Source organism: Anomaloglossus baeobatrachus, chromosome 1, assembly GCF_048569485.1.
Source record: "Anomaloglossus baeobatrachus isolate aAnoBae1 chromosome 1, aAnoBae1.hap1, whole genome shotgun sequence".
Classification (NCBI taxonomy): domain Eukaryota; kingdom Metazoa; phylum Chordata; class Amphibia; order Anura; family Aromobatidae; genus Anomaloglossus; species Anomaloglossus baeobatrachus.
In genome coordinates, this window is record NC_134353.1 from 124,383,470 (window position 1) to 124,398,278 (window position 14,809).

The 14,809-nt window shown below is 50.1% G+C and overlaps 1 protein-coding gene across 1 annotated transcript in view; it reads right to left on the bottom strand.

Moving 5' to 3' along the window:
- Positions 1–14,561, bottom strand: part of COMMD8 (COMM domain containing 8) — a 47,408-nt gene extending 32,847 nt beyond the window's left edge. Inside the window, exons 1-2 of the mRNA XM_075347012.1 lie at positions 14,431–14,561; positions 753–908 (exon numbers count right to left, since the gene is read on the bottom strand). Coding sequence (XP_075203127.1) covers positions 753–908; positions 14,431–14,484 — 210 coding nt within the window. The 5' untranslated portion in view covers positions 14,485–14,561. The remainder of the gene's footprint in view (positions 1–752; positions 909–14,430) is intronic.
- Positions 14,562–14,809: the final 248 nt, after the last annotated feature.

The following is a 14,809-nucleotide window of genomic DNA, read 5'->3' on the forward strand; positions in this document are numbered from 1 at the left end:
CTATCTGGACTTCTAGCACCTTTTTTCCTTTGTGAAAGTTGTTAATGATATTTTCTTAACAGGCTAATAATGCATAGTTTGTTTTTCCTCACTGAAAACAAACCTGTTTTGTGAAAGAATGATCGCAGTTAGGCCCAAGCCACACGGCATGAAAATCGGAACGAGTGGAATGTGATAAAACACCACATTCCACTCGGACCTATATTAGCTTGTGTCCCAGCACACATGAGCTATTATTTTCTCGGCCCCAATCGGACCGAGTAAACAATCGCAGCATACTGCGATTGTAATGCGAGACTCTCTCTCGCACCCATTCAAGTTTATGGGACCAGAAAGATCATGCAGCACTCACGGTGCACCGGTGTAATACGAATGCAGAGCGAGAATGGCAATAGCCGGCTACGAAGGAGAGAGGGAGATAAATCCCTCCCCTCCTCAGTGTCTGCCCGCCCCCCGCAGCTGAGATCTGCTCACATGATCAGACCTCAGTCGCAAGGATACTAGCATGAAACTCGGCTCCTGCTGTGCTGCCAGCAAGAGCCGAGTGTCATGTGAGGATCGCATTAGTCCCCGTGTGGCCCCGGCCTTAGCGTTCATTATTCTGCGCAGTCTCAGCGCTCACTTATATTATTAAAAATCTACAGGGCAAAGTTCAGAGGAAAAATTACATCAGGAAATTACAATAATTCGCTGTATTTCCCTTTAAAAGTCAGATTCACCTATTATTCCTCACTTCCTAAAACTGTGACTACCTCATCTGAGAATACATTTTTGCCAACAGCAGTTTCAATAAAGGCCGTGGTGTTCTCCAAGACTTCCAGCCATTCCCTCAAGTTCCAGATGTTGCCATAGTCCTGAAATCGAGGCTGCGCCCGGCCACAGATGCCATCGATCACCTTGTGAAGGAACTGAAAGAGGAATGAAAGGACATTGTTAGGATTTATCTTTGACATTCTCAGATTTACACTTGATTGTTAGGCTGCTTTCACACTATGTTTTTTTAACATGCGTCATGAACATTTTTTTTAACACAAAAACGGATCCAGTGCAAATGCGTTTTCATTTCAATGCATTTGCAATGGACTCGCGTCAACATGCATTCACCTGCGTTTGCGTGCGTTATAGTGAGGATCCAGCGACTTGCAGTTTTTTAACTTTTTTCAAAAACGCTACTTGTAGCGTTTTTGAGCTGCGTCCAAATACTGCAAATTGCTGGTTCCTGACTATACTGCACGCAAACGCATGTGAACGCTGGCATGCTGATAGACAGGATCCTGCTTGCTCTACTGAGCATGCCCAGAAACCAGCCTGGCGTGATCAGTCCCTCTCTCCCCCCCTCCCTCTTCCCCTCCCCTCCCTCTCCACCACCTGAGAGCTGCGGAGGCTCGTAGCCAAGGTAAACATCGGGTAACTTGCTTGGATACCCAATGTTTACCTTGGTTACGTATGCAGGGAGCCCGGCTCCTAGCAGCTGCAGACGCTTGTAACCAAGGTAAATATCGGGTATCCAAGAAAGTTACCCGATGTTTACCTTGGTTACAAGCCTCCGCAGCTGTCAGATGCCGGCTCCCAGTCTGTCATGTTCAGTTCCCCTCATTCCCGATCACATGACTCCAATGCACACCCATAAACTTCAAATGACAGGATCCAGGAAAACAACACTTGCATTTGCATGCGTTTTTCTTTGTAAAAACAAGATCCGCTTTTATAGCAAAAAAACGTTCATAACGCATGTTTAAAAAACGTAGTGTGAAAGCAGCCTTACTTGCCATCCTACCACCATGTAAATAGCAGATGTAACACAAGCTGAATTCTGCAGGTGGTGCATTCATCTACAGATAAGTCATTCGTATCACATTTAGAGAGAACCAGTCACCAGATTTGTCCCCTATAAAGCTGCGGCCACCACCACTAAGCCCTTATATATGGTATTCTAGACTACTGTATATAAGGGCTCAGGCCATACTGTATAACAAACACTTTTACTATACTCACCTGATGGGCGGTCCGGTCTGATGGGTGTCGCTGCTCTCCAATCCGGTGCCTCCGCTCTGCTGTGATCTCCATCCTCCTTTTACCTAGTCCAATGGATAACGTCTCCTACATCATTTACACAGGCCAGCATTGCAGTCCTGTGCAGGTGAACTTTGATCTGACCTGCTGAGGGCAGATCAAAGTAATGTAATGCGCAGGCGCGAGGAAAGGTTAAAGATCACGCGGACATGCGCACTACAATACTTTAATCTACCCTCAGCAGGTCAGATCAAAATGCGTCTGCACAGGACCTCAATGCTGGCCTGTGTGGATGATGTAGGACACGTCATGCATACGGGCCTCAGAAGGAGGCGCCGGACCGGAGAGCAGCGATGCCCATCTGATCGGACCACCCCCCTAGGTGAGTATAATAAGAGTGATTTTTACGTTATACAGAGCGGCCTGCGCTCTTATATACAGTATATTAGAATGCTGTATACAAGAGCCCACTGGTGGTGGCCACAGCTTATAGTCGCCAAATCTGATGACAGGTTCCCTTTAACAACAAAACCCAAAAAGGAATGTACAATTACTGATCATTTTCCTCCCCTCTACCATCTATGGCGATTCATAAAGAAGCCAATGGCTCCCCAGGACATTGTGTGGCTTTCTACAGCCCGATAGTCACTTTCACATGTAGCCATTTTTCATTCATTTGTTAAACCCAGGAGTGTGACTTACACAAAATAATAATAATAATAATAATAATAATAATAATAATAATAAATCATCAATCAAGGTAGCTTGTTCCCTGCATTTAGAGCCTCCTGCTGCAGAATACAGACTACAGTAATAGGAATTCTTTTTCATGCCAGAATTACAGATGCTACACAAGAATCTGCAATATATCATTATTTCTGAACTCAAAAAGGAAGCAGTTACCTACAAAACCGCTCTTAACCTGCACATATGGGGTAATCTGCAGGTAAATTGAGTTTATTCATGGTCAGCATTTTTCCTGGAAGAGCGGCTACAGGGAGAAAATGATTGTTTCCAGTCCTCAAGGCAGTGGAGGAGGATATTACAGTCACCTCTCACCGGCAGAGCGATAGATGAACACTCATTATGTGGTAGCGGTAACTAAACACTCCCTGCTCCACAACCATGATAATTTCAGTAGAGGCTGCAGGGAGAATACAACTTTATTTTCTCCCTGTAGTCGCATTTCCAGTTACACTGGCAAACATGATTAAAACACTATTACAGATTACCACAACATCTGCAGGTAAATAGTGTTTTTATAGGTGTCTGTTATGTTCCGGAACCATGGAAGACCACCATAAATCATTGGTAAAAGGTAACAAGGTGATAAGAGCATTGGCAACTAATCTGGCCACCATCCCCTTACTAACCATCAACACTAGAAGTAGCCGAGGGGTGAACTAACATCCTGTGCACCGCAAACCCAGCCAGAGAACTAGCTATCCTAAAGGAAGGAAAGATGAATAATTCTCTGCCTCAGAAAATAGATAAAGACTAGCAAGCCCCCCACATTCAAAGACTGCGGTGATATAGGAAAACACAATACACAGATAGATGATAGGATTAGCCAAAGGTGAGGCCCTACTGACTAAATAGGACAGGACAGGAAAGGGACTGATGGTGGCCAGAGAAAAATCCTGCAAAAATCCAGATACCTGATAGTACAAAAAAGCACTCAGATCACTAGATCTTAACTCCGTCCTATACCAGGCGCTCTTGTCATACCAATGAACAGAAAGCAGGAGCCATTACAAATTCAAGAAGAAACAAACACATGGACTTATAGGAGCAATACTCCAAACATAGCTGCAGGGAGCTTCCCAGCTAAGCAACTGAGAGGGAAGATCCCTGCATGCAAATAAACTGAAAACAACCACAGCAAATGACAAACTCAGATAAGAGCAAAAAGAACCAAGCAACAAATAAAGAGCCAAGCACTTATCTGGGGTAGATGTGGTCTGGAGCAGGATGGTGAACAAAGAACAACTGACATCCGGCATAGCCTGCCAGCAGACCAGGGTTTGAATAGGCAATGGAAACGCCCATTGCTCAACACACCTGGTCTCTGTCCAAACCATTCCTGGCCACAAGAGGGAGCCTCACAGCAGCAAAAGTATAACTGACATTCAGAACAGGTGACAGCTTTCCTTTAAAGCAGCAGAGTCATCTATGGAGATCTGACTCCAGTTCAGATGCCAATAAGAAGCCCAGGCAATGCGTCAATAATACAGGATGACATCTACAGCCAAATGACAAAAACGTTGCTGATAATTACCTTCATCTTACTGGACACTGACGTAATTCTGACACCTTTCTTCACTTATTTTAAAAAGTGCAGTAACACAATGAAAAGAACATTTTGGATGAAGTTACTTTCAGGACCCAGTCCATCCCCAGTGTCTAATCTGTGGCCGCTGGACAGGAGCTCGGAGAACCGCCTCCTATGCAGCTGCTGCAGCTCTTCTTTTGATTAGCTGGTCTGGCGCAGCATCATTTATGGGTCACACTGCAACAATGACATCACACTAGGCCGGCAAACCAAAAGACAAGCCGTGAATACAGTAAAAGGTGGTTCTTAGGGAGCCCATGCAGTGGCCACAGGTTATCAATGTGGTCAATTGGTCAGAGCCTGCAGATCAACTTGCTATGTCTAACCAGGTTCCCCAAAAGGCTGGATCCACTCATATCAGCCGTGTCCAGGCAAATCTTTAGGACTTGTATGACATTGCTGTGCACCCATCAGATCCGAAAAGATGCCCCATGCAGAAGTAATAACTGAAGCATCAGATAGTGTTCCTATAGGCAGGGATCAAAACAAGAGGGAACCATCCAGAGCTCCTCTACAGGGGGATGTGAAGACAATGGCCTGCCATTGTGCTGAGTAATACATCACGCATAGGACCGCGAACACCTCAACCTTATAGAGAGATATACGTATAACCAGGCCCGGCAGAGGTGCGCATTATATATTACATAAGTGAATACACCATTCACATTTTTTTGTAAATATTTATTATATCTTTTCATGGGAAAACACTGAAGATCTAACACTTTATACAATGTACAGTAGTCAGTGTACACAGTGTATAAGTGTAAATTTAGTGTTCTCTAAATAACACACAGCCATTACTGTCTAAACCGCTGGTAACAAAAATGAGTACACCCCTAAGTGACAATAGCCAAACTGTGCCCACACGGTTAATATTTTGTGTGGCCACCATTATTTTCATGCACTGCCCTAAGGCTATGTGCCCACAGGGAAAGTGTCCTGCGGTTATATCCGCAGGAGCTCCCAGAAAACCGCAGCACAACGTTGTCTGTTTCCATGCTGCGGTTGTATTGCGGAATGTCCTGCAGATATGTGGCGGTGTCCTGCATTAAGGATACAGTACCAAGGCTTGGGCACTGCATCCTCAATGCAGAACAAGTGCTGAGTGATCGGGGAGTTCATACTTACCTCCATCACGCAGCACTTCACTTTCCGGCTGTGTCTGTCTGCACATTGCCGGAGAAGGTGGGCGGACCCGAACTAGCTTCGGCTGTCAGGTCATGACCGGAGCTCGTGCAGGCCCCGCCCACCTCCTGCTCCTGGCTCCACATGCTCTGCTTCTGTCACAGTACATGTTGGCATTCATGGTTCCCTCAATGAACTGTAGCTCTCCACAGCCGGCAGTACTCCTGCAGCCTCAAACCATCACACTCCCACCACAATACTTATCTGAAGGCAAGACACAGTTGTCTTTGTACGCTTCACCTAGTTGCCGCCACACACCCTTGGCACCATCTGAACCAAATACTTTTATCTTGGTCTCATAAGACCACAGGACATTATTCCAGTAATCCATGTCCTTAGTCTTCATTCAGCAAACTGTTTGTGGCCCTTGTTGTTCATCATCTTTAAAAGAGGCTTCCTTCTGGGACAGCCATGCAGACCAATTTGATGAAGTGTGCGTTGTATGATGAGAGCACTGACAGGCTGACCCCCCTAACCCCTGTAACCTCTGCAGCAATGCTGGCAGCACTCATACGTCTATTTTGACGAGACAACCTATGGATATGACACTGAGCATGTGTACTCCGCTTCTTTGGTCGACCATGGCAAGGCCTGTTCTGAGTGGAACCTGTCTTGTTAAACCGCTGTATGGTCCTGGCCACTGTGCCAGGGTTTTGAGTTTCAGGGTGTTGGCAATCTTCTTATAGCTTAGGCTATCTTTATGTAGAGCAGCAATTCTTTTTTTTTTCCCCTCAGAGAATTCTTTGCCATGAGGAGCCATGCTGAGCTTTCAGTGACCAGTAAGAGTGAGCGATAACTCCAAATGTAACACTGAGACCTAATGAGTCACATGACACCAGGGAAGGAAAATGGTTAATTAGGCACAATTTGTTCAGGTTCACTTAGGGGTGTACTCACTTTTGTTGTCAGCAGTTTAGACATTAATGGCTGTGTGTTGAGCTATTTAGAGGGCACCAAATTTACTGTTAGGCAACGAGCACACACTGCGTTTTTTATGCTTTTATTTGTGCTGTTTTGTCACCAATCTTCATACCAGCAAAGTCAATGTGAATTCTGAAATGCTGTGCGCACGTTGCTTATTTTTTCCTTGCAGATTTGGTGCAGAAAATAATCTGCAGAGTGTAAATTTTTAGTGTATTTTTTTTATTGCACTTTTCAGCCCTTAGGCTATGTGCGCACTAGAAAAGTGATTTTTCTCAAGAAAATTTCTTGAGAAACTACTGGGAGTTGAAGATTACCGCACCAAATCCGCGGGAAAAACGCATGCGTTTTTGCCGCGGTTTTTCCGCAGGTTGGTCCCTGCGTTTTTTTTATGCAGAACAGAAATAAATAATATAGATAATAGATTGATAATCGATAGATAGACAGATAATGGATAGAGGGAAAGATGGATAGATGAATAGATAGATGAGAAAGACCTATATAATGTCCCAACCTCCTGCATATTCTAAGCTGGCACCCTTTAGTGCAGGGGTGGGGAACCTCCGGCCCGCGGGCCGTATGCGGCCCGCAACGACTTTTCCTGCGGCCCCCGAGCTGATTCCCGGGGACTGCAGTGCTGGAGCGGCAGCCGCATCTTGCTGGCTGCTGGCCCTTTAAAACCCCACACAGCGCGTTCAATGCTGAACGCTGCATTTTCTATACCTGAAAGACTACGTCCCCACGCTGGCACTGCCTACGTGGGAACGTACTTTGTAGGTGGGGTCGGCGTGAGGAGCGCTAAAATCAAACAGGAGAGGATTGACTGTCAATCATCCCCAAGGTCTGTTCCCAGCGGCGGCGGCGGCTCCCTGTACCCGGCGACGGCGGCAGCTCCCTGTACCCGGCGGTTGTGGTGGCGGCTCCCTGTACCCGGCGGTGGTGGTGGCGGCTCCCTGTACCCGGCGGCTCTTTGTACCCGGCGGCGGCGGCTCCGGCTCCCTGTACCCGGCGGCGGCTCCCTGTACCCGGCGGCGGCTCCCTGTACCCGGCGGTGGTGGTGGCGGCTCCCTTTACCCGGCGGTGGTGGTGGCGGCTCCCTGTACCCGGCGGTGGTGGCTCCCTGTACCCGGCGGTGGTGGTGGCGGCTCCCTGTACCCGGCGGCGGCTCCCTGTACCCGGCGGTGGTGGTGGCGTCTTCCTGTACCCGGCGGCTCTTTGTACCCGGCGGCGGCTCCGGCTCCCTGTACCCGGCGGCGGCTCCCTGTACCCGGCGGCTCCCTGTACCCGGCGGTGGTGGTGGCGTCTCCCTGTACCCGGCGGTGGTGGTGGCGTCTTCCTGTACCCGGCGGCTCTTTGTACCCGGCGGCGCTGGCTCCGGCTCCCTGAACCCGGCGGCGGCGGCTCCCTGTACCCGGCGGCTCCCTGTACCCGGCGGCTCCCTGTACCCGGCGGCTCCCTGTACCCGGCGGCTCCCTGTACCCGGCGGCGGCGGCTCCTTGTGCCCGGCAGAAGCTGCTCCTCTCTGTGCGCGCCAGCAGCGCTCTCCATGCCTGCAGCCACCTCCAGCACTCAGTGATCCAGGCCTCCCCCAGTTCTCTAACTGCCTCCAAGCTCCCCCGGGTCTGCCTGTGCCCCCAGCGCTCTGTGCCCCTCCTTTCTCCCCAGTGAGCTGTGCCGTCTCCCCAGTGATCTTTGTGCCCCTTCAGTCTCCCCAGTGATCTTTGTGCCCCTTCAGTCTCCCCAGTGATCTTTGTGCCCCTTCAGTCTCCCCAGTGATCTTTGTGCCCCTTCAGTCTCCCCAGTGATCTTTGTGCCGTCTCCCCAGTGCTCTGTGCCGTCTCCCCAGTGCTCTGTGCCGTCTCCCCAGTGATCTGTGCCGTCTCCCCAGTGATCTGTGCCGTCTCCCCAGTGATCTGTGCCGTCTCCCCAGTGATCTGTGCCGTCTCCCCAGTGATCTGTGCCGTCTCCCCAGTGATCTGTGCCGTCTCCCCAGTGATCTGTGCCGTCTCCCCAGTGATCTGTGCCGTCTCCCCAGTGATCTCTGTGCCCCCCCCCAGTCTCCCCAGTGATCTCTGTGCCCCCCCAGTCTCCCCAGTGATCTCTGTGCCCCGAGCCTCTCCCAGGTCTGTCTGTGCCTTCATCTTCTCCCATCCTTCTCTGTGCCATCTGTGCCCCCAGCGTCCCCCAGGTTTGTCTGTGCCTCCAGCCTCTTCCAGCATTCTCTGTGCCCCCAGGGCTGTCTGTGTCCCTCCGGCATCCCCCAGGGCTGTCTGCCCCTGGCTATGTATATAACCCCAGCAATGTTTATGCCCCCCAGTCTTGTCTGTGCAACCCAGTGATGTGTATATACCCCCAGTGATGTATGTACCCCCAGTGACGTCTATGCCCTGCTGCTTCCCTAGTGATGTATATTCCTCCCAGCCCTCCCCAGCAATGTTTATGCCCCACCAGCTATGTCTGTGCTCCCCATCAATGATGTATGTACCCCCCAGTGATGTCTATGCCCTCAGCCTCTCCAGTGTTCTATATTCCTCCCAACCCTCCCCTGTGGTGTATATGCCCCCATACCCTCCTGTGATGTATATACAGCAGTCCCAAACAACTCAAACCTGGAAAAGCAACAAGATCAACATCGCCTAATATTACAGCTGCACCAAAGAGTAGAAGCTCCAGCCGCCACAGTGAGATAATTGTTTGACCAAATATATTAGGGTAATTTTCAAGTTGATAATTTTGTGCGGCCCCCGTAGGTTGGTAGAAATTTCCAAATGGCCCCCGGAAGAAAAAAGGTTCCCCACCCCTGCTTTAGTGACTTTCATGTGGCACTAAAGGGTGCTTAGCCTTGTATTTAGCCAAAAAATAAATAAATAATTTAAAAAAATGACGTGGGGTTCCCCCTATTTTTGTAGCCAGCTAGGGTAAAGCAGACAGCTGCAGCCTGCAAACCACAGCTGGCAGCTTCACCTTGGCTGGTAATCCAAAACAGAGGGCACCCTACGCAGTTATTTCACATTAAATAAATAATTTAAAACAAAAAACGTGGGGTCCCCCCCAAATTGGATCACCAGCCAAGGTAAAGCGGACAGCTGGGGTCTGATATTCTCAGACTAGGGAGGTCCACTGTTATTGGACACTCCCCAGCCTAAAAATAGCATACTGCAGCCGCCCCAGAAGTGGCGCATCCATTAGACGTGCCAATCCTGGCGCTTCGCCCCAACTCATCCTGTTGCCCTGGTGCGGTGGCAAACGAGGTAATATATGGGGTTGATACCAGATGTGTAACGTCACCTGGCATCAAGCCCTGGGGTTAGTGATGTCACGCGTCTATCAGATACCTGATATCACAAACCCAGTCAGTAAGAAATATAAAATAGACAACAAAAAAACTTTTATTTGAAAAAAAAAACACTCCCCACATTCCCTCTTTCACCAATTTAATGATAAGAACAATCAATTCCACGTCCGGCGTAATCCAATAAGGGGGGGGGGGGGCGTCCCTCGGCGATCCATACCATAGTCACTGTCCCAGTCCATGAAGAACAGAATGTTCCCCATTGGCTGGGAGAGCAGTGCAGTGACCTGAGCTAACATCAATAGCCCAGGTCACTGCAGGGGATGACGAGTGCTGCTGTCAGGAGGATAGATCAGATCATTACCTGCTGTGATGATCTCCTGCAGTCCTGCCATCAGCCCTGTCACTGCCTTCTATGCCCGCCGCATTGTCAGCAGTATCGTGAGAGCCCGTGACGTCACCGCTAGTGACAGTCTCGGGACGCTCGCGAGACAGGCATAGTCGGCAGTGACAGCGCTGACGTCAGGAGGCAGGAGATCGTCACAGCAGGTAATGATCTCATCTCACCTCCTGACAGCAGCGCCCGTCATCCCCGCAGCTGCACGCACTGCTGTGTGTCAGTGTCTGCCTGCGCTGCAGCGTGACAAGCTGCTGACACTGCGGGCAGACACTGACACACAGCAGTGCAGGCAGCGGCGGGGCTGCAGCGGGACACAGACTGCACGGGCACCTGGAGGTCACACGGAAGTGCTTCTGTGCGGCGTCCAGGGAGTGTGACGTCTGTGTTTACTCTGCTTCGCTTCCTTTTCTGTCATAATGACATCACTTCCTGCAAAACCGCAGGCAGCGATGAGCATTACCACAGGTAAATCGCGGCTATACCGGGGGTATACCGCACATCATTTGCTACCTGCGTTATACCCGCGGTATTTCACGATTACATTACAGTGAATGGAGTGAAGTACCGGGGGTATACCGCAGGTACCTGCGGAAAATAATGGACATGCACATTTTCTCAAGAAAGTTTCTTGAGAAAAATCCGCAGTGTGCGCACAGCTATTTTTTGTTCCCATAGGTTTTGCTGGGAAATGTCTGCAGAAAGATTTCAAACCTTTCTCAAGAAATTTCTGCAGCAAATCCGCGGGTAAAACAGCCTAGTGCGCACATAGCCTTACACCCATTGATTTCATTCTATAAAACACATCGGATATAACACAAAAAAAACAAACGCACTGTGGTTTTGATACATTTTTCTGCCAGAAGATGCAGAAACCTTCTGCACCAAATGCTCAGCGTGCACACATCGCCTTGTAAAGTATTCAGTGAATATTTTAGCAGAGTGTCATATCTTCGGTGTTGTCCCATAAAAAAAAATAAATATATATATTATATATATATATATATATATATATAAAATTTACAAAACTGTGAGGGGTGTATTCACTTTTGTGAAGTGTAAGAATCAGGCAGCAACAATATCCACAAACCAACTATAAAGCAATTCCATGTGATGGGTAAAATCTGCGCTGCTCAATTGAAGAGAGGTCCAGAGGGTAGTTTGTTGAGGAGTTTCTGAACCAACCAGACTCATTAGGACAACCATAAAGAATCACAGATAGCATTCATGGGGTTAAATACAAACAGAATTTAAAAAAAGAGCGCCAAACAAACGTCACGGGATGGGATCACATAGTGCAATTCATAACTATTTTAACACTCACCGCTACAGATGGTAAAGCGGCGAGGAGGAGTGCACCCATTGGACCACAGGGGGACCCCGGGCTTTCCCTTTAGTGGGAAGGGCTTGATGAAGCACTCACCGCGAGGCAGACACCAGGTGCCACTTCCAGGGCAGTGACCGGGACTGTGGCAGCTGACCCCCCCAGGGCAGGGACAGACACAGGGACAAACAGGCAGAGTCTCTAGTGTAGACAGGGACCACCAGGACAGCTGAGGCAGATGGCTTGGCCAGGGTGGACAGACACAGTCACAAGTAAAGCTGGGACCACCATGGTAGCTGAGGCAGATGGCACGGCCAGGAAGGACGGGTACCAACTAACGGGGAAGCAAGTGGACAAGAGGACCTGACAACTAGCTGGCTAGGGAACAAACCACTAACTAATCACGTTGATCAGGCACCTTCCCTAGTGAGAGAGCGCCTTAAATACCCAGTGCCTCTGAGCAGCCGCCCATCCAAGCTCTTACCACCTCCAACTCAAAAATATTTCCAGAATCCGTCCTTTCATCAACCCTGAATCTACTAAAATGTTGCTGCAAGTCCTCATCATCTCCCCCCTTGACTAATGCAATATCCTCCTCTGTGGCCTTCCTGCTAACACTCTTGCACCTCTCCAGTCCATCCATAAAGGGGTATTCCCATCTTCAAGATCCTATCCCAATATATAGTAGGTGTAATATTAGCAAATAACCTCCAATTAGAAATGTAGTAGTTCCCATGATTACCTGTATCACTTCCCTCTTGTTCAGGACCTTAGGTATCCATGACTACGGCCAAGAAAACCTACGATATACCGAGTTTTTCCAAAAATAAGACAGTCATATTTTTTTTTGCCCACAAAAAAAGCGCTAGGGCTTATTTTTGGAGTAGGTCACATTCTTGGAGAAATGTGGTTGGGGGTAAGTTCACCCCCCAAAATGCAGACCCTCCCCCCTTCCCAGGAAACTCCTACTTACCAGGCCCTGGACATCTGCGTAGCTCCCTGGTCCTCCCTGTGATCTCCACGGGCCCTCTCAGCAGCTATGCTGCACACTGTCCTCTCCTGCTTCTGGCCGACACTCACATGCATGAGATTGCGCACACAATCACCGATCAGATCGTGCTCACACACACTGACTAGTCACTCGCCACATCCGGCAGTACAGAATGCCTCCGACCACAGGGAAAGATGGGAGGAAGCTACGCATTGCAGGTCCTGTAAGCATTCCATCCGCAACCGCAGGTCCTGTAAGCATTCCATCCGCAACCGCAGGTCCTGTAAGCATTCCATCCGCAACCGCAGGTCCTGTAAGCATTCCACCCGCAACCGCAGGTCCTGTAAGCATTCCACCCGCAACCGCAGGTCCTGTAAGCATTCCACCCGCAACCGCAGGTCCTGTAAGCATTCCACCCGCAACCGCAGGTCCTGTAAGCATTCCACCCGCAACCGCAGGTCCTGTAAGCATTCCACCCGCAACCGCAGGTCCTGTAAGCATTCCACCCGCAACCGCAGGTCCTGTAAGCATTCCACCCGCAACCGCAGGTCCTGTAAGCATTCCACCCGCAACCGCAGGTCCTGTAAGCATTCCACCCGCAACCGCAGGTCCTGTAAGCATTCCACCCGCAACCGCAGGTCCTGTAAGCATTCCACCCGCAACCGCAGGTCCTGTAAGCATTCCACCCGCAACCGCAGGTCCTGTAAGCATTCCACCCGCAACCGCAGGTCCTGTAAGCATTCCACCCGCAACCGCAGGTCCTGTAAGCATTCCACCCGCAACCGCAGGTCCTGTAAGCATTCCACCCGCAACCGCAGGTCCTGTAAGCATTCCACCCGCAACCGCAGGTCCTGTAAGCATTCCACCCGCAACCGCAGGTCCTGTAAGCATTCCACCCGCAACCGCAGGTCCTGTAAGCATTCCACAGCACTGCATCTCAGGATTCTGCCATTAATCTCCTAGTATCTCTCCACACGTAATCAGTGGTCCTCCTAAGACCTGCTTCTCCCCTCCACACTTACGTTCCTCACGCACTTGTCTCCAAGACTTCTCCTGAGCATCCCTCATCCTATGGATTCAGACCATTAACACCTCCGATTGTCTCCCACAATAAAAACCTCCAGATGTAGCCTGAAAACTCAACTCTACAGGAAAGTCTACAACCTGCAATGACCCCACTGTCACCTTACAACCACCACAGCTGCTCCAGCCCCCGACATGCTGACTCCCTCCACATATCCTGTTGACCGGCGTAACGATCATGGCTGCAGAGGTCAAGACGGCAACCGGGCCCGGGAGTACAGGGTCCAGCCGACCCCAGCACCTACTTCAGCTGGATGTGCGACCAAGGACATACATCCAGCAGAAATGCATCGTAGCACAGAGGCCCACTGGGACAATATATACCAGGAGGGGAGTCCATGTATGTCAGGATCAGGGGGGGACCATATATACCATGTATATACCAGGATGGGGGGGGGCAGACTTGTATACCAGGAGGGGGGGTCCATATATACCAGGATGAGGGGGTGACCATATAGACCATGGCTCCCCAATTGCAGTCCCCAAGGGTCGCCAACAGTGCATGTTTTCAGGATTTCCTTAGTATTGCACAGGTGATAATTTAATCACCTGCACAGGTGATGATTCCAACACCCATGCAATGCTAAGGAAGTCCTGAAAACATGCACTGTTGGCAGGCTTGTAAATCAGGAGGGGGTCCATTGCTACATAATGAAGGGGAGGGGCAATTTTTATGTCTTTCAAGAAGTTAGAACGCTATAAGGGCCCATATATCTGACTACCTACTGGGGGAGGGGCCAGGTCTCCCACCAGGGTCCATCGCACTCTGGAGGTGACAGGGCAAGTAGACCCGGGCGGTCCCTCACACATGGAGCCTCTACAGACGCCCCCGGGTACACTGCAGCACGGCTGCTCCTCAGTGCGCTCACAGCCCGCGCGGCGCTGCACTCACCTGCGGACACTGCGGTACCGGCAGCTTCTCTATCAGCCCCATAGCGCCGTCCATGTCCGGAGCGCAGGTCTAATCACGTGACAAGCCGCGTCCTTTCCTGGCCCAGCAGCAAATCACAAACAAGCGGCTGCTAGTGTCATGTGACCTGAAGTGTGTGACGCGATCAGCTGACTGTCTGGAGGGCAGTGTTCGGCGGCGGTGTATGATGAGTCCATGGTGCAGGGCGCTCCTGATAACTGGCGCCCCTCAGCACCCCCGATACACGGCCCAGAGAGCTGTACAGCGCCCCCACAGGCCAGGCCGGATCACATCACATGTGGCCGTCAGTGTCGGCTGCGCTGAGACCCGGGAGCTGAAGCGCCAGAATTTTTTTCAGGAC